At 46.6% G+C, this 20,694-nt stretch overlaps 1 protein-coding gene across 3 annotated transcripts in view; it reads right to left on the reverse strand.

Annotated features, from left to right (window-relative positions):
• The window catches only part of CUL9 (cullin 9), a 1,917,728-nt gene that overhangs the window by 888,267 nt on the left and 1,008,767 nt on the right, over window positions 1–20,694 (reverse strand). For all 3 annotated transcript variants that reach the window (XM_069608881.1, XM_069608880.1, XM_069608879.1), the window contains exon 22: window positions 813–928. In XM_069608881.1, the coding sequence (XP_069464982.1) occupies window positions 813–928 (116 nt within the window). The remainder of the gene's footprint in view (window positions 1–812; window positions 929–20,694) is intronic.

The raw sequence follows: 20,694 nt of genomic DNA on the forward strand, positions 1-20,694 counted from the left end.
TGGTGAATAGAATAATATAAAGGATAGAAAAGAGTACTAGCTCTAGTAACGTTAATAATTAATGGCGTTAGCCAAAATGGAATGATCATGGAGTGAAGGACCATGGATACAAAAGACGTCACACACTAGGGACAGTATTACTGGCATGCCCTGTCGATGTCCCTTTTCGAATTTCGAAAACAACAGCTAATATTCTGCAGCCTAAACTAGATGTCAGCCTATGCATAGCATGTGATCTAAGCAGATTCCACAAGCTTTAGAAATACATATATGGAGGTAGATAAGATATGATGCTTGGCTGCATATACAGGCAAAGACCCCCATGGAAGAAAGAGGGAGTACAGGATATAGGATTAAGAGAGTGGAGTCCTGAAAGTATTTTAATTATTGAGTCTACCATATGATCTAGCACTAGAGGCATCTATGACAACGTTCACTGCATCTCAAAGATCAATTTGTTGTGGTAGGATTTTCCCTGCTGTGCTTGCATATTGTGATGTGTAGTCTCTAAGCCATTCTCCATGCAACTTCATCCGATGCCTGGTCCGGCACAGTTTTCTTGCTGCTAAACCGGATCTTGGGGAAAAATAAGGTGCCAATCTGTGGGGCTATTGTGGGCTTCTGTTCGATGTCACATTCTTGGTAATCAATCACAGGGTAATAGCTTTAGTTAATTAAAAAAATGTCCTATACTAATCACTAGATTGCGGGATTAAGCACAGTATGCGAATCGATAGCACATTAACGCTACAAAATCTGTCGAAAGAAGCCTAATATCACTACTAGTGCATATCAGAAGAGGAGAGTATTACCTGCTGCTGAACCACACCCTGCCAGCATTGAGTGATTCCCGCCATGCTGCTTGGCTTGTTCACTGGCACTTTCACGGCACTGTTACTTGTCTCTTTGCTTTTCCCATTCTTTCCATCTGAAAAAAGTTCAAAACACTGTTCATTTGAGTAAAAGAAAAAGGTTGCCTAGTTTTGAAAACATTAAGCCTTTTGTTCTGCCTTTTCTCCTACTTGCTATCATCTCTTCTTCACACCTTGCCCAACCATGCTCTCTCCCTCACTTCTCATGATATTTGTTCAATGCTCCCAATCATGGTTTGCATTCAGTGCAATATACAACACAAAATACATAAATGTTTACGGTTGAATCGAACCAGGTTCACTGCAGGAGGAACTGGTACTTTGAAGGGTGAAGGTGAGTAAGAAACAGGTAAAGAGAAAATATATAAATGAAAAGTAGAGAAAACGACCTGGGTGAAAGGAATGGGGAAGAACAGTGGATAAGAATGTATCTGGGAAAAGGCAAAGAATGAACAAAGAATATTGAATAATAATCGAGAAACGTAAATTAAGGAGACGGAAAAAGACTAGGAAAACAAGAGTATAATGCTAGGTGCTGCTGAAAGAGAAGAGTGCATCACAACACAGGTACAGAGCCTCGAGACCCAAGAAGAACAAAAGAGGGAGAAGGAATAACATATCACCAAGGAACAACGGGGTAAACAGGAAAGCAAGCATGTAAGATAAACCGAGATGTAAATGTGGAGGATGATGTAGGCAGTACAAATAAAAACGAATACTGATAATATGACACCGGAAGATGACCACCAGGCTCTTACACAACTCCATGCTATGGAAAAGTGATGGGGGAATGGACGCCATTAGCTGTTTCTGCCTCTCTGAAAATATCACTAACATCTCCCAATGGAAAAATTCCATTTCCCCAGCGTTGCCTGTACCAGAGCCAATTATGCCTGCGGTTCTGCAGCATTCGTCACCATTAACATAAGGATATCCCTGACAGAGCCATCACTCTTGCTCTTCTTCTTTTCAGATTATCAGAGTCTCTGTCCTTCGAGGAAGATGAAGAGGCACTAGGAGTAAGAGCTTGTGTTCCCTCTTGTAAACAGACTCTCCCTTACGAGTGCTCTGCAAGCATACGCTTGTGTTTCTGAAATGCCCCTGCTGTACACCAGAAGTAAACTCTTGTCCTTGATCTTTGCCTGGGACATCAACAGCCGATTTTTCTAGGTAACTCTTGCCTTTGTGGTCATGCATCGGCACGCCTCACACTCCTTTCTGTGATGGGTTCCAAGGCACCAATGAGGCGGTCATGGGTCTCTAATGAACATTGCCCTCTGACATTTGCAATGGCCTTAAACCTATAGGGTTACCTTCTAAATTTTCAAGGACATTAACAATATCCAACTAAATAAAAAACATTGGAACCAATGTTTCCGAAGGAACTTACACCTGAGAAGCCATAACTTCCAGTGGAGGCTGTGAGACAGGGCCTAATAGCGGGAGTCCAAAACAGTTCCATCAAGCGAGCAGGATTTGGATTTGAAAAAAATATATAAGATGAGCAATATGCACAGGAGGTAGTATTCATTAGAATACAGAACTTCCAACTCCAGCAAAAACACACTACCTGATGAACAGCAGCAGCAGGGCCACTCAGTTTGTCCCTCTAAGAAGTCACAGCAGACAGGTGTCCACATTCCAGACTATGAAGGCCCAGCTACAGAGTGTTAGGCAGAAAGCTGTGCAGTTCCCTCTGCGACCACTGCAAAAGATTTAGGACTACAGGTGTTTGGCAGTAAACCCACTTGGTAGCAGTCTGTACCACACAGATTCACTTGGTAGCTGTGCTGAGCAGTAATACTTCCCTCAAGAAGAGTTAGGCAGTATACAGAGTATTCACAATAGGTCAAGAGCACACAATAGAACAAGTGAACACTGACCAAGGCTTGGTGTAAAAGAGATATAATTATTTATTTAAAACCACATCTAGAAAAACACACAGGCACTAATAATAAGCAATTCAGAAACACGGTCACTAAAAGATATACACTCCCTTAAAAGAATATCAGACAAGTCTTAAGTAAAGCCCCACTTATTTTCAGACAGCGGTGAGCGCTTAGCTTAGATGGCACTCTAATAGTTCGTTTTTAAAAAGGGAGAGAAAAGCAGAGAACAAATTGAAACAGATCCCAACACTTTTTCCAAAACACAACAAGGGAGAACGGCAAAGTAAAACCGTGTAGTGAGAGTTCGGAGGATCCAAATGAAATGTGTCCAAGGTCACACGGTTGCAGTGCACAAAGGTCTTGTAAAGGTTCAAAAAGGAGTTGGACCACAGAAAGGGACCAGTTACAGGGTCAAGGCGGCCAGCCCAGTCCAGAAGGTTAAGGAGTTATTATTACTTTGTAGCAATCTTTAGAAAGGGAGGCCTGGCGGACACAGTACCTTAAAGTGCTGAGAGCGCTTCAGCGGGGGCAATTGTTCCTGGCAGCGGGTGCAAGTCGGTGCTTCGTCCGGGGGAAGAGAGGATCTCGTCGTGGAGGAAGACAGGAGTCCATTGCACTGCCAGGGAAGAAACCAGCCGCAGAGTTTCTCAGGTACAAGGAGCGGTCCGGTGATTCGCGTTTCAGTGGTGAGTGGCTATCCGGCTGCCGGGGTGCTTGGCACGGGCAGTTCGACCACAAACCGGGCTGGGGTGCGAAGAAAGAAAGGAAAACTGGTTGTGCCCACCAGTCAGGGGAAGAAGCCTCTCCAGCCGGGAGATCTTCTCTGTCGTCGGAAAGTGGTGAGTCGGTTCTGCAGGGCTCCACCGGTGGTGTCGTCGTGGTAGGTCGGCTCAGCTTCTCCCTCGTCGGATTCTCAGGTCCTGTGGCGACTTCTAAAGTTCCAGTCCCCAAAGCCCTGCTTTTATGCAGAAAACCCCCATTCACTCAGCCTAACTGTCCCTCAAACACACTTGGGCCAATCGCACAAGAGTGCGACTTGAGTTACCACGGTAACTCAGTCCAGGGTGCCTAAACCCCCTCCCACCCCCCCTGTGGTACCCAGACAGAGTGGCACCACTTTTGGAGGCTTCTGTGGAGAAGCCTGCCAAAAAATGGAACAAAGGGCTCGACTTGGGTTGGAGTCACAGAAGAGAACACAAGCAGCATTTTAGAATCGAGTCTTGGCAAAAAATACCAACCGGAGAATTAATATTAATTAAATAAACCGGCGGTATGTTCGAGGCTATGAGAATTAAATAATTAAATTTGGTAGCCTCGAACAATGGGAAAATCACATAGGAAAATATTTGCGGTCGAATATAAAAAGTAGTTTCCACTGCCACCAGCCAAAACTCGTTCAGGGGGGACGGAGACGTGACCCCTCGACTAACAGACCCCGGGGCAATCGAATTGCCCCGACCAGTACGTCCACAATATGATGGTTTGTACTGGTTTCTGTTAATAATTTGGGACTAGTAAAGCCAATGGTGACTTTGCATGCCCTGGGAGACAGTAGTCAGTCCCAGGGTATGGAGTCTATGGTGAGGGGTCACTATGACGCCCCTGTGTTACTGCATGGAGGGTGCTGTGTAACACACATAGTAAAAACACATGAGACCCTATGGAGTAAAGGACCCCATAACCCACAAAACACATAAGCAGTCAAAGGAACACCAAAATCATGTCCAAGAGTGGGAGAAAAAGAGTCTCACTCTTGGCAGGAGGAAAAAACAAACTCCAGAAATCCAGCAAAGCTGCTGGGGGACTCACTAGGTTAGGAAATTCAGCCTAAAGAGACAATTCTCCCTAACACAGAGCCACTGCTTCCACAAGCCTGAAGAGAACATCAAATGAGGTGCAGCACTGTGAACTGGCTGTGCCCACCAGGTTCAAGGGAGGGATTAATTATACTGGCCTCCCCTAGTCTATAGAAAGCAGAATTTCACTGTCCGGGATCTGGCAGTGGCAGCAATTGTGGCAGCAATTGTCACAGCAGTAGCTTCCAGGCATTCCTGTGTATCCTCAGGTGCTTTGTAGTTCAAGTTACAGTGGTCAACCTGCTGAAAAGATCCATATCAGTTTCTGATTGACAGAAATATAGGACGAATGTGAGCCCAGCCTACCTATTAGAGGACCTACATAAGTCAAATTAGTAGTGGGTATTCAATCATGGATAGCCAGCTCAGCCACAGACATGACATCACTTTGGCTTGCATGTGGATTAGGGTGTCTAGGAATCCCTTCCGAGTCCAAACCAGTTCCAGGCACAAAAAAGCTTCTTCCAGGGCTCCGTCCATAGCCCACAACGAGCTGGATCATGTATGGACATTTTCTATCCCTGCCTAGGAGGAAGACTAACAAAGGGCAGTGAGCAGAAAGGGACAAAGCTTCAATAACGAGGCGAGCCATTTTGACCACCACACTGTTAAAATATCTACTTCGCATTAATAAAATAATAAAGGTGCACAGGACAACACTTAAACAAAATGAACAATAAGGTACAACTGCAACCAGCCTCTCTGATCTATACTGAAAAATACCTTTAAAGTAAACAGAAAGTGGGAACACACTTCCCACGCATTACTATCCTTAAGGAGGTAGTAGGTACTACACAACATGCATCAATGGGGCACTGGGTCCTCTGGACTGACAAGTGCCCCCAAAAGGAAATGAGTTAAGTTAGAGAGTGAGGTTAAAAGGTACTTCGCACACTACAAACCGGTCAGGATCACAAAAATGTCAGCAGGGTGTCCCATTGAAAGAGATGGGAAAGCTGCAAAAAGAAAACACCTTTCCCAACAATGGTGCAGGGCAACATAGGAACACCCCAGGACATGATAGGACATGACTGGAGTGAGCAGAGAACCTCTTGAAGTAGTGACTCATTTTGAGTACCTGGCAATCCAATTCGATAATTAATAGGGGTGTGGTCCCCAGGTTGGGTTGACAAAAACCTCATTAAAATGAGGCAGTCAGCTGGGGGCAACAAAGGATTAACAGCAGGTTTGGTAGGAAGGGCCCTGCCCAGACACTTGAGGGCTACCAGAGAAAGGTGGTCTTGGACCACTACCTTCGGAGTGGAAACATGGGGAAATACCCATTGCCAGGAGCTTCTGGTGGTCGAAAATGGTTTCTTCGAGGTCCGTTCAGTAATGGGCCAACACACATCCCACTAGGGTAGAATGTATTAACTGACCTTGTTCTTGCCACAGTAGTTTACTGGTTGAGGCTGTGACTAAACCCAAGAGAAGGAGTGTGTAAAGAGACTCTGAAGCAAATAATAACGGAGACCTTCCCCCTGTCCCCCCATTAAAATACTGCAGTTAATGAGGGTTAGGAAATATGTCTCCCTTTCACCCTTGGGTTCATTAACACTTGAAGGTTCCTCCCTCAATTGCTAAAAATTGTTATGGAAAGCTACTGGGTTTTCAGAAGGCAATAGTAAATTAGCACCCAAAGCAGTCTGGTATGCTCTCCTGATATCTGGGCAACAAAAAAAGCGGGCATTTGTGAGGTCACCTTTGATGTCCTAGATGTTAGGCTTAGCAGTGCAGTGCAGTTATGGTTGCTTAGCTTACCATAACTGGTGAAATTCTAGTTTCTTTCACTTTTACTTGTAACCATAACATGAATAGGTTGTTATTAGTGCAAAGTAACTGTAACGTCCCTTCAACAAACCCTTTAACAAAGTTTTTTCAGTGAATTTCATAGGTTTTTACCAGGATACACTTAATTTTTATAGATTTACCATACAACATAATGAACCCCCTGGCTCCATGCTGATAAACTCAGGGTCCGCGGACTGTGCTGCTGTTCAGACACCACAGGTAGTAGCCACACTGCCCAATAGCGCGGGGGTTCTTTCACATTATGGTAGCATACAGCAAAGAAACTGAAAATCTTTAAAGACCAACACATAAGTGAATTGTAAAGAAAAATGAAATGGGTCTACAAACTCTGTACTTATAAAAGCAGCAATGCAATTACATAGAGTGTGCAACATAATGGAATGCACCAAGCAGGAAAATAACCTGTGCTTCAACAATGCAATGCAGAAACCTGGCTACACGAAGCATCCGGCCCAGCCATTGCCCTCTCTCCCCCAGCAGGCTACACCATCCTCAGAGAAGACAGACCAGTTTGCCTAGGAGGCGGAGTAGCCCTCATCGCCAAAGACACCCTCCCTCTCAGACTTATTAGCCACCCACCGGCTAGCAACTCTGACAATCTGTCTGCTAAACTCACGCTGTCCCCTAACAGTAGGATCAACATCCACATGCTTTACCGCCCCCCAGGACTTTCAGGGACACCTTATCCATCTACTCAGTGACAATCTTAAAAGCTCCACTAAAACGCTATTACTTGGAGACCTAAACCTAGGATTCAGTGACGCCAAAGACAAAGCTGCTGCGTCTCTCGCCAAAGAATTCTGAACTACGCTTCACACAAAAAGTCTCTAGCCCCACTCACTCCAAAAGCTGCACTCTGGATTGGGTTGCAGACCATAACTGCCTCACCACCATCACCTCCAATACAGCCATGCCATGGACTGACCTCAATTGTATTGAATTCCCCCTTCCCATCACTGCCTACTCAAAAACCCCCAGCCCTGCAGCTAAAGCAAGAAGTTCTAAGAAACTCACCCAGGAGAACCTCCGCCCACATTTAAATATCCCAGCACTGTCCCGCTTTCTCCAGTGACCCCAACAACCTAGCAGACATTTACAAAGACACTCTCACCAAAGCCAACAACGCCATAGCTCCACTTGAAAGCAAAAAAGAAAAGAAGTCGCTGCACGCCAACTTGTGGTTCACAGAAGAACTGCAGGCCCTCCGCTCCCATAAAAGAGTAGCTCTAAAAAAAATGGCAATCCAGCCCCAGCGTCACTACAAAAAAATGCTTCAATATAATCTCCAGCCAATACAAAACCGCTATCACCAAAGCCAAAGCCAACTCCTTTAATGCTCGCATCTCAAATGGCAACTCTCAATCGAAGGAAATCTTCGCCATCTTCAATAAACTCATATCACCCCCCCAACTCCCCTGATGAGATCATCAAAGATGAAGCATGGTGTGCCAGTATTCCATCGGCCATGCTAAACAAAATTGATCTCCTGCAACGAAACAAAAAAATCAAAGAGTGCTGTAAAACCCTACCTCACCACCCTGGACCCAAACAAACAGTCTCCACCCCCTGTCCCATCAACCTCACAAAACCCCTCTTCTCTTTCAGCGACAAAACTGAAACAGAAGTTAACAACCTCCTAAAAAACTTAAAACCGTCCATGTGCAAAGGGGACATATGTCCACCTAAACTCATCAAGGAATGCGCCAACATTCTCACACCGCTCGTGACAACCTTCATCAATGCCTCCTTCAGATCAGGCATCATCCCAGCTAGCCTAAAAGAGGCATGGGTTCGACCCCCCTCCTGAAGAAGCCCACTTTAGACCCATTACAGCCCAATAACTACCGACCCATAACCACTGTGCCCTTCCTCCTTAAGATTCTGGATAAAGCTGCACACAGCCAGATCCAGCACTTCCTTGAAGCTCACTCCATCCTAGGAACTAGACAATCTGGCTCCCACAAAGGACATGGCACGGAAACAGCTCTGGTGGATTTAAAAAATCAGATCACCCAAATTATGGACAAAGGAAAACCAGCCCTACTGCTACTCCTTGACCTCTCAGCTGCTTTCGACTTAGCGGACCACAAGACTCTCACCTCGCATTTTACCTACTCGGAAAACGTTTCAAAAGAAGTAGCTCTCTGGGTCACCTCCTTCTTGGAAGGTAGGGCAATGAAAGTATTTTCCAACATAGCCAACGCAGCCCCCACAACCATCCACTGCGAAGTCCCACAAGGCTCCTGCACAGCACCCACACTGTACAACTTGTTCACAAAGCCCCTCGTCGACGAGCTCGACGCACTTGGTATCGCGTATACTAATAACACTGACGATACCCAGGTACTTCTCCCACTCACCGGAAACTATAACAAAGATTCTGAAGCACTTCACCTAATATATTCCACCATCCAGGCCTGGATGGCAATTAATGGCCTCTGCCTCAATGGGGAGTAGACTGAAATCATCATAGCAGGTCTAAAAAATTCTCTAGCCAAACTCGACAGGCACTACGCCAACTTCACAATCGACAATACGATTATTCCAGTCTCCACAACTGTGAAGACTCTAGGGGTATACATAGACTCCACACTATCCATGACCAGACAGGTCAGCGCTATCACTTCCGCCTCTGCACACACTACAAAGCTAATAAACGCCATAAAACCTTACTTATCTGAGCCCAACTGTCTCTCAATAGCTAGAGCCACTATTGGTGCCAAGCTAGATTATTGTAATGCCCTTATAGCAGGTACATCTGAAAAAAACCTACATCGACTCAAAATCACACAGAACAATGCGCTTCGAGCAGCTTTAAGCATCCCCAAAAAGGAACATATCTCCCAGGCCAGACAGGCAGCTCATTGGCTCCCGGTCAAAGAGCGCATCACTTTTAAAATCCCTACCCTCACAGCTCCTTCCTATCTATCAGATACTATAGAGAAGTATACATCCATTAGGCCCATCAGGACCCAATACACTAACCAACTTCACACCCCTCACATCAACCGGTCCAAAGCTGGCGGGCTAGGCTTCCCTTACATTGCAACCAGACTATGGAACGCACTACCCACCGACATCAGAACAGAAAGGTCACTCCCTGCTTTCTGAAAAAAACCTCAAAACCTCCTTCTTCGTTTAAACCCTGACTGCCCTTCTCGCTCATATGCCTGCAATGTATACTGCCTTCTTGAAGAAAAACTGGCACATTCTCAAACTTGCCGAAAATTTTGCAGAATACATCGAGGACGATGTTCACATCACGTTTAAGAAAGCAAAAAGCCTAAAGGATATCTTGAGCCATTCACATTTTTCACTTCCTAAAGAAAAAGGCCGAACCCAACTGTGGAACAAAAATCCACTCAAAGAAAATTACAAATGTGGGACATGCATTAGCTGCCCTCATTTGGAAAATGGGAAAAAAAGTATTAGTCTACAAAATTAAGGATTTCATAAACTGCAATAGCAAAGGGAATAGTTTCTGAACTGTAACTCCATTTCTCCAGCATTGGTATCTTTCATGGATTCACATGCTTAGAATATTCCCAGTCTGTCGACGGGGAATATTCTAAGCATGTGAATCCATGAAAGATCGAATGCTGGAGAAACAGTAGTTTACGTCATAACATGCATGTGCAACATAATGTATGTAGGAAGTACGACAAGGAAGCTCAAAACAAGAATACAAGAACATTTAAGAGCTATCAGCAAAAACGACATCAGATACCCATTAGGCTACCACTATATGACTGAACATGCAAATCAATCAATAAAGGAAATCAAGTTCTTTGGAATTGAGAAGATAACCAAGCCACAAAGAGGGGGCAATCTGGAAAATATTCTCAGATCCAGAGAAGCATACTGGATATGTACACTGGACAGCTGCCATACAGGCTTGAATTCGGATACTGAACTTATACACATTTTATGATTTACTACTATCATGACTTTTGTTCAGCCAGAGAGGAAACATCCATAAAACAGGAAAAAGACTCAAGTGTGCCACCAGAAACAAGAAAATGTACAATTGTTTACTTTTGCTTATACATCTTCTTCTATAGTGCACCACACTAATGTAAGTCAGCCCAAACACAAGAACACAAAATAGGGTCCACCTAAAATGCCCTAAAGATAAAAATAATTCGAGCACTCAGTGGTCATGAGACAACATGCTCAACATGACCAAAATTGTATCAAATATCTAACAGAATTTTGGGTAGCATTTTTCCATAATATATGTGGTTCATAAAATATACCAAATTAAATTTACACACGTTTGATAGTAGGTTCTATCCAATCACCAATGAAGAAATCCCTATTATACATTGCCCCAATCCAATATGGATTAACAGTGGTCACGTGACATTAATGTCCGACGAGTACGTGATCCTGTAGTAAAGCGGCCACGTGACATTAATCTTGCGTGTGACCGCGATCCCGTAGCAACAAGAAATACAGAAGTTTCGGATCTAATACGCAAGTTATCATGCCGCGAGAACCAAAGTATTCGTAAGGAACGCAGGACACATATAAAGCTAAGGCATTATCTAACATAATGACAGCGTTTTTAGCGTAAACGCCACAAAAGCGACTTCTATTGTGGCATAATCTAAAACGTAGATAGCAAACAACAATGATTCATTCCTCATTAGAAACCATTTTTGGCTTTCATCCTCTCCAGACCGTGCTTTGAAATTACCATTTGTGAAGCAAGAGTGTCTTAAATACACACATCACGGCACACAACTATTGGTTTCCCTAAACAAACAATTACAGTATACTCAGAAGCAAAAAAACTGCAATCTGCAATAGCAAAACAGTGAGTGCTTTTCTTAAATTACATCTCCATTATGGTTTATTTTTCTCAATGTTATTCAATTAACTAAACATACAAATCTTGAGTATTCATGCTAGTGTTTGGGCAACACACACAAAGTACTGTTTTTTATATTTTATGTTTGACAAATGCAATGCAAATTTTCTTTGAAAATCAAGATCCAATATCATTAAGAAATATAGGTTGTGAAAATGTTCAAACACAACAACATAATATTTTTCTTTTCTTCTTGTTTCGCTATTCTAGACATATGTTGATGTTATAAGTAAGCTCCCTCCTGAAGAACTGTCTGACATGTTTAAAAGACAGTGAAACACGTGTCGAGGGTCCCAAACAATTTGTGAGCAAATCTTTCAAAAATCTAATTTTGAAGAAACAACAGAAATAAAAAATATTGTTCAATACAGCAAACCAGAGTTCCTCTCTTCATTTTGAAATATAACAAAGAGTAATAGCAAAGGACGCAAATACAGGTTTCTAAACTTTCTATCAAAGAAAAACTACCAATTGATGTGATTGCCTGATCAGTCTCAGACAAGGAAACCGACGTGCAGCCCCAAATTATTCCATCAATTGAAAATGGCTCTCCAAGGAGTTGTGTAAGGCTGAAAAGGACTGTAGAGTCCTTAATTAAGCGTCTACCAGGCTGAGCTCACTGAGGCCTTTCTGGAGCACCCGCGCAGACTTGGTCGGCTGGCGGGGGCGGGAACCGAATCTATCAAGGCCGTGGTCAATTATGGTATTAAAGTCACCCCCCCAAAGAGTAGGAATAAGGGTGTATTGATGGAGTAGATCGAGCATCTCTATGTAGAAATCAGGGTCGTCAATGTTGGGGCAATACGTATTCAGGAGTAGTACCTCCTGTCCGTGTAATTTCCCATGCATCAGGACATAATGGCTCATCGGGTCTATTTGGGATTTGATATGAGTCTATTGGATGGATTTATGTACAGGGGTCATGACTCCTCTGCATTGGGATGAATATGTAGTGTAAAAATGTTGCGGGCCCCAAGCCTTTGCAAATGACTTGCAGGATTGTGCCAGCACATGAGTCTCCTACAAAAACAGGATCTGTGTCTTGTGTCGCTCTAAGTACAGTTGCAGGCGCCGTATTTTAATCGGGTTGCCAAGCCCAAGCACATTCCAACTGATTAGGTGCAGTGGTTCAGCCCCATCTAGTCTGCGCACATAGTGACTGTTAACTGGGGTAGTATCATACCTCCAATGGTTTGGGGCACTTCCTCTGTGTGCGCCGAGGTTGCGGGTGAAGCATAAAAACATGTTCAACACTTTAACAACTTTATCCCAACCTCCCTCCTCCATCTGCATCCCTCCCCCGATCAGAGGGATGACTTCCCCTATGTAAACAACCCAACTACTTGCATGGGGGTGGGGGCTGTGAGCCGACTGCTTACGGTGCTACACAGCGGGCTTAAAGTGGAAGATAGACAGGACATCTTCACCCCAGAGGCTGCCTTTGGTTTTAGTATATCAAACAGGGTATGCAGGTAGGTGTCAACGATGCTGACTGACCCGCGGCGGTCAACCCGAGTAGTGTTAGTCTATGAAACGCATGACTTCCTCGGGAACCGTGAAAAAGTAAACCTTGCCATTGTGTTCAAGGTGTGGTTTAGCTGGGTAGAGCATTATGGAATACATTACTCACCGTAATCGTATTTCTGGTGCTTGTATTTGCTTAGATTCACATGTGGAAGCAGCAGAGTATTACAGTTGTTTTTCGAAATTCGAAAATGGACGTCGAAAAGGGGTGTGCCAGTAATACTATCTCGATTGTGACGTCCCCTGTACCCATGATCCCTCACGCGTGTAGGTCCCTCAGATTGTATTTTTTCTGACATGAGGTAGCATGAGGAGTAGCGCGAGTACAGAGTTTCCAAGCAGATATATAAAAAGCTAGCTCATGTAACATCTATGCACCTTCTCTCAGGGGAGGAAAGGTGGGCGCGTGTGAATCTAAGCAGAAACAAGCACCAGAAATACGATTACGGTGAGTAATGTATTCCTTCTGATGCTTGTGAAATCTGCTTAGATCACATGCTATGCATAGATTAGCTAGCAGTGTTATGAGAAGGTGGTGGGTCAGGAGAAGGAGTAGCAGCAAATAGATCTTTTAGAACAGCTTGTCCCACCTGTGTATCTATCTTGGAATGGGTGTCAATGCAGTAGTGCTGAGTGAAAGTATGAACCGAGCTCCATGTAGCTGCCTTGCAAATGCTGTCTAGGGGGACATTTGCAATGAAGGCTACAGTGGCCCCGGTACCTCGTGTGGAGTGGGCTCTTGGTGTTACAGGCAGTGTTTTGTCTGATCATGAATAGCATAATTGTATACATTTGACTAGCCATTTGGAGATGGCTCTTTTGGAAACCCGTTCTCCCTGTCTGACTGTAGCCATGAAGATGAACAGTTGATCAGTCTTCCTCAGCGGTTTGGTCTTATCTACGTAGTAGAGAACTGCCCTCCTCACATCTAGTGTATGGCGTTTGACCTCAGCTGAGCTTGTTGGCTTCTGGAAGAAGGCCGGGAGCTTGATGGACTGGTTTACGTGAAACTTGGAAATTAATTTAGGTGAGAACCTAGGGTGCTTCCGTAAAACCAATTTGTCTTTATGAATGATAAAGAAAGGGTCCTGCACTGACAAGGCTTGGAGTTCGCTGACTCTTCTTATAGAGGTATTTGCCAGTAAGAAGGCAGTTTTATAGGTTATGTGTCTAAGAGTAGCCTGATGCAAAGGCTCGAAGGGGGTCCCATGAGTTTTGCTAGTACTACATTTAGATCCCAACCAGACGGGGGATTAGACACAGGAGGGTGTAGTCTCTTTACTCCCTCCACGAATGCCTTAATGACTGGCACTTTCGCCCATGAGATCTTACTTTGGGAAGTGGTGAATGCTGATAAAGCTGCTAGGTGGACTTTAAGAGAATTAAAGACCAACCCTGAATCCAACAGGTGGAGCATGTAAGTAATAATGTGTGATGGAGTACACTCTAAGGGGTGTATCTGCATAGATGACACCAAATGATGAATCTCTTCCACTTGTGGAAATAGCAGTGTCTGGTGTTTGGCTTCCGTGCTTCTTTTAGGATGTCCATACACCGTTGTGGAAGATTAAGGTGTCAGAACTCTGACTTCAGGAGCCATGCACCCAGGTTCAAAGAGTGAGGTTGTGTATGTATTGTTGACCCCCTGTGCTGAGTCAACGGTTTGACCTGGTACGGGAGTTTGATAGGATTGCACATCTCCAGTTTGCGCAGATGTGGATACCATGGTTGTCTCGCCCACATAGGAGCAACTAGGATGAGTGCCATCTGTTCCCTGTGTATCTTGTTCACTAACCCTGCTGATTAATGGAGTTAGGGGAAAAGCGTAAGCAAATCTCCCTGCCCAATCATCCATAGGGCGTTCCCCTTGGAGTCTGGTAGGGGGAATCTGGACGCGAAGTCTGGGCATTGCTTGTTCTCTTTTGTAGCGAACAAGTTTAGAGAGGGGTAGCCCCAAAGAGAGAAGATGTGGTCTTCTAGGTCTGCAAGCAGTTGCCACTCGTGCTCTCTTGGCAGAGGATCTCTGCTGAGAGAGTCCGCTAGAGTGTTGAGTACCCCTGGAACATGTTGGGAGGATAGGGACATCCCTCGTCTGAGTGCCCACTTCCATATTTTCTGCACCAGCTTGGACAGATTTGGAGAGTGTGTACCTCCCTGTTTGTTGACATAGAACATAGGGGTAGTGTTGTCTGTAAGGACTTGTACCGATTGGTTTGTCAGATGTTCTTCGAAGGCTTGTAGTGCGTTGAGGATTGCCAATACCTCTAGTATGTTCATGTGCCTTTGTGCCGTCTCTTGTGGCCACAGGCCGTGTGCTGTGTGGTGAAGGTAGTGGGGCCCGCCACCCGGGAAAGTAACACGTATGTTGTGACAACTGCCTGCGCTTCCGGTTCGTGGAAAGGTTTACCCTTGAGCAGATTCTCCCTTGACCATCCGCATAAGTTCTGAACCAATGTTGGCGAAACAACCACTAGATCGTCCCACTGACCACTTGTCTCAGACCATTGTTTCGCCAACCACTCCTGCATTGTCTCATGCGCAGGCGCGCGTGGGGAACCAGGTAAATGCACAATGCCATCATACCTAGCAGACGCATTGCTTTGCGTACACTTATCCGGAGACGGCTTGATACTGGGGTATTTGCAGAAGCATGTTTTGTACTCTTTCCATGGATGGGAAGAGTAAGCCTGTTTTTGTATCTAATACAGCTCCTAGGAACTGTTTTGATGTGTTTGGAACCAGACTTTACTTTTTCTCATTTATTGAGAAGCCCAATTGGAAGAGGTGGTCTATAGTTCTTTGCATATTTAGCTTGCAAAGATTGTAAGTTTCTCCTGTGATCAGCCAGTTTTCCAGGTAAGGGTACACTGGGATAGACTCCCTGCGCAGGTGCGCTGCCACCACCACCAGTACCTTGGTGAACACCCTTGGAGCCGAGGCTATCCCAAAGGGCAGCACCTTGAACTGGTAGTGCTGGTCTACTACTTTGAACCGCAAAAAGCTTCTGTGCGCTGGGAACATTGAAATATGAAAGTAAGCATCTTTCATGTCCAATGTTGCCATGTAATCCCCCCATTTTAAGAGGAATTACTTCTTGTAGCGTAGTCATGAAAAGTTTTTGTGGCTTGACAAACTTGTTTGCAGGGCGCAGGTCTAGTACCGGGCGCATGGTCAGATCTTTCTTTGGAACAAGGAAGTACTTTGAATAAATACCCTTGTTTACCTCGTTGTACGGCACAACTTTGATGGCGTCCTTGAGGAGTAGAGCCTTGACTTCCTCCAGCAGGATGAGTTGTTCTTCCTGTGATGGTTTTTCTGGCGCAGTGGGAGATTTGATGGTCTTCCCTGGTGTTCTATACAGTAAACTCCTTTCACCGTGGACAGCACACACTTGTCCGATGTTATACCCTCCCATGCGTGGGTGAAAAAAGATATTCGTCCCTCGACTGGGGAGGAATGGGAGGGGACCTGTAGCAGGGCGTCATTGCTTGGAGGGTGTGTCCCTCTACTTCTGGTGGGGGAACCTCTCCCTTTTCCGTCACCCCTGCGCTGTCCTCTGGGGTAACCCTGGTAGCCTGTTGGTTGGTGTTCCATGAGGAACCTTGGCTCTGATTATATTCGATGCCTCTCTGTGTATTTTGACCCCGAAAGCGACAAAAATGATTGCCACCTCTTTGGCCTGGTTGTTTGTCAGTTTGCCAAAGGCTTTTTAGTGTCTCATTCTTCCTTGGCGGACTTTAGAGCGTCCTCAACTGCTTTACCAAACAACACATTTTGATCAACAGGCATGTTGAGTAAGGTAGCTTGAGTTTCCAATTTTAACCCTGACTGTCTTAAGCCAGGTGGGTCGTTTTAAAATTGTGGCTTCAGTAACAACGCAGCCAGCGTTACCTGCTGCGTCAAAGTTATTTTTCAGGAGAAAGTCAGCTGTAGCTCTGCCTTCGGCAGCCAGAAGGGAGAGTTTGGATTTAAGTGGCTTTGGTGCTGACTCTGGCAGGGCCGTCACCTCACCTTATTTGGTGCAGTCGTAGCTGGATAGTAAGGTGGAATTATTTGCTATCCACTCTTGGTATGCCACTGATGACGCTTTATACCCCTGGCGTACAGTTTTTTGCTCTCCTTGTCCGTTGTCCGGAGGAGCTTTGGAGGATGTCAAGGGGGTACCAGCTCTCTTCCTGGTAGTGGTGACTACCAAAGAGTCTGGCCGAAGTTGGCCCCTTATATATAAAGGGTCGGAAGGCGCTGGAAGAGCTTCTCAATTCCAGGGTTTACCGCCCTGGTTTCATTAGGCCTTTCCAAGGAAATCTGAATCATTCTTTGCACTTACTTAAGCCGGGGAATAAATTGGGCTGCAGGTTTCTTGTCGCCCACGATATTTTCTGCAATATCTTTATCCTGCTGGATCTCTTGCATTTCGATCCCGAAATGCTCTGCAGCCCTTAGGAGTATATCATTGAACAGGGGATGGTTCTCCACAGGGGAGTCGGGTAAAGGAGGGTCTTGCGGGACCGGTGACCCATTGCAAAAACTACTGACTCAGTGTCATCTTGATCCTGATCGTCTCCCCCTCCCCGGCGTCGTACTCATCGACGTCGTCATAATAAGGGTCATCCTCATCCATGTATACATCACCCCTTGCATCCAGGTCGTACAGGCCAGAGAAGAGGTGGGGAGTTTTGGGGACTGGCTCCACGGACAGTTCCACTGGGGGAAAAGATCTTTTCTTAGCCGGTTGCGCCAGTAATTGGGACTGAGAGGCTGTGTCTCTTGTGTTTGAGCCAGACACCTTGGTAGTGGGAGGCGTGCTGGCAAGATTTGTGAGAACATCGAAAAAAAATTGCCAAACAAGTCATAGGACTCATGACTATCAATATCTTTTGTGGACCATGAGGCGGAACTGGGGATAGCCCCAGGGTAAGCAGGGGTAGAAGTAGGGGTAGAGGTGGGATATAGCTCTTCTCAAATAGCACTTCCTCATCTACACAGATAGGATCAGGCTGCTCTACTTGATTAGGCTCCTCATTGATGTCTTGGACAGGAATAACCACAGGTTCTGGGGTGGATGACTGCTCTCAAGGTCTGTTTCTCCTATCCCCTGAGTCCTTACCCTGGGAGGAGCTGGACTTCTACTTTTCTTTATGATCCCTGCTCTTGGAGGAACCTTTTTTGGAGATAGGGGTCGGGGTAGGGGCCTTGGGGGTCTGTTCCTCAGCAGAACAGGCCAATCCCGACTCCCTGGCTTTGTCCCCGGGTGTAGGTCGAGTCTCGACTGCGGGGATGGCTTGCGCTGGGATTTTCGGACGCCGCGAAGCCGGGCGGGGGTGTTTTGAGTCAGACGTCTTTTGCTTTAGCAGGCTTGTCATGAGACAGCCGTACGCGGCGCTCAGAGGACTTCTGATCAGAGGATCTGCCCTTCGTTGTCGACTCTAGCCGTGCTACTTCGCTCACACCGCCGTGGGGAGTGTGTTTAGTGTGGGGAGTGTTGTGCCCTTGCCGCTGGGTGTCTTCCCCGTAACAGGACCGCCTGCCTGTCTGTTAGGGTCGGGGGCTGGCACTGGGGAACATCGAGGTTCCCTGTCACCCTTGCCGTCGCTGCCTTCACTGGAGAGCCTTTCGATGTCCATGGTGGCCTCTGCCTGCATGGTGTGATGGGCCCAACGCTTTGTCCACCTGTCCTGGAGGGTCTTGGGTCAGAGCAGTTTACAGGTCCGACAATGACCCTCGTCGTGGTCTCTATGCAAACAAAGGTTACACACCCTGTGTTTGTCGACCCACGTATATTTTTTATTGCAGGATGGGCAGAATTTAAATGGAGTACGCTCCATTTTGTTGGCAGACAGCTGGGCGACAATGGGAAATGGTGGGAATATACATGTTTATGACCATTCTCCCTACTGTAAGGCCGAGGCCGAAAGGGCCTTCCAAGGCCGGGTGGCGCCATCGAAATCTTCGTCCGACAGTCAGCTTCGTAGTCTTCCCGGAGCCTTCACTGCGTCGACACACATCATCGGTAAAGGACAGAAGGAGATACTAACTTAAATTATAAAGGTCAATGGCGTAAGCCGAAATGCACTCCGCAAATATACGACCGCTCACAATGGCGGAAAAAAGCAATCTAGGGGACCTTCACGCGTGAGGGCAGAGGAGCGGGTGCTGACGGGCGCCTGGTGGCAAGCACTCGGCTGCGGGTGCCTTCTAGCTGTGGGTGCCTGAGTGGGGAGAATGAACGGAGGCGGCCTGCGGTGGCTCGCGGGCGGAGGGCCAGGAGCGATGCGGTCCTGCGGCTCCAGCTGGGTGCCCGCCCTGCAGAAGGAGGAAAAGGAACCGGTGCGGCCCCGGTGGGCTGTGGGCAGCGGCCTCACAGCTTCGTGCGGGTGTGCGCCCCCGCATACGGAGGAGGAGGAAGCAAGGCGGCCCCTGTGGATTTTGAGCAGCGGCCCAAGGACTAAAAGGAGGAGTGCAGCAGCGCTGATCACCGGAACACTACGGTGAGCGAGGGGCTTGGCTAGGCGGCTCGCAGAGGAGCAGGCGGGCCCCTGGCCACTGGAGGCAGAGTGAAAGAAGGAGCGTGAGGTGGGAGCTGTTCCGGCTGCTCACGCGGCCGCGGAGGCCCGCGTAGAGACAGCAGCAGCTGTTATAAAGAGACCTGCCCCCCCCCCCCCATGAGGCCTATACGTTAAGGACACCCCTTGTGCCTTACATACTGTTTCATCACATTTGTCGCGGGCTGGGGCCCACTGCATATGAAATATATTGGTGTGAAACTCACTGCTTAGCTGCATCCTGGGGAGGTGGTACCTGGGGCTATTATATTTAAGACTGCAATTGATGAACCCACCAGCAAAAAAAAACTCCCCCGGTGGTGGCTCTCCAGAGGCCTTTCAGCGATGATACCCTAACCGGGGCACTTATGGAGTGTAGCAGCTCAGCGGCGCTAGAGGAGGCAGGAGTGAAAGGAGGTTCACGGCATTGCACTGAACAGCGGGAGGCACGGCGCTGGTGGATTGGCCTTCGTGGGGATAACTTGCAGAGGTGTTACCCCGGCAGGTAGCAGGGAGTTAAGGATAAGGAGGAGCCAGAACCCACACAGCTTGCTGTAGTCTGACCTGATGGCCACACGTCACAAAGGGAAAAGTGGAAAGTCATTGCAGCACCCACAGGAGTCTCAAAGCACCTCCACTCTCTGTGGCCGGTACAGGACATGGGTGAGGGCTCGGAGGGCTGCAACGAGGGTTTGGAGGAGAGGAGGGTGGCAGAGGGGACACAGGAGCTGACCCTGGTTAATAGACAGGACTTTCTGGGCGAAATCCAGGTGCTCCATACCAACTTGGCTAAGACATTCCAAGAACAGTTTCAGCTGATGCGGGCGGACCTAAATGAGGCTCTTGAGATCAAGCGGGACCTGAGGCAATTGGGAGAAAGAACTGATCTTCTGGAAAGGGGTCTCCAAGAAGTGGAAAAGGAAACTACCGCCAATAGTGAGGCCATAGAGCGCCTTGATGTGGCGACCCAGAACCTGGAGATTCAGATGGAGGACATTGAAAACAGGTCTCGGAGAATCAACATAAGGGTGAAGCAACTACCAGAATCAGTTTTGGACAAGGATCTCAAACGGGAAATTCAGGGCATCTTCGCGGCTATTTTAGGGGAGGCGGGTCCGGACAGCATTGAATTGGACCGCGTCCATAGAGTTCGTAGGCTTACTAAGGGAACCGCCCCGAGGGACGTTCTCGCTGCCTTTACTAGATACGCTCAAAAGGAGGTAGTTCTCCAGGCTGCGAGGAAAAAGGAACCAATAGTGTTCAAAGGCCAACAGATAGCTTTATATCAAGACCTGGTTAATATCACCCTGATATAGAGGAGACAGA

This window comes from Ambystoma mexicanum, chromosome 4q (genome assembly GCF_040938575.1).
Source record: "Ambystoma mexicanum isolate Mex_15411 chromosome 4q, UKY_AmexF1_1, whole genome shotgun sequence".
Classification (NCBI taxonomy): domain Eukaryota; kingdom Metazoa; phylum Chordata; class Amphibia; order Caudata; family Ambystomatidae; genus Ambystoma; species Ambystoma mexicanum.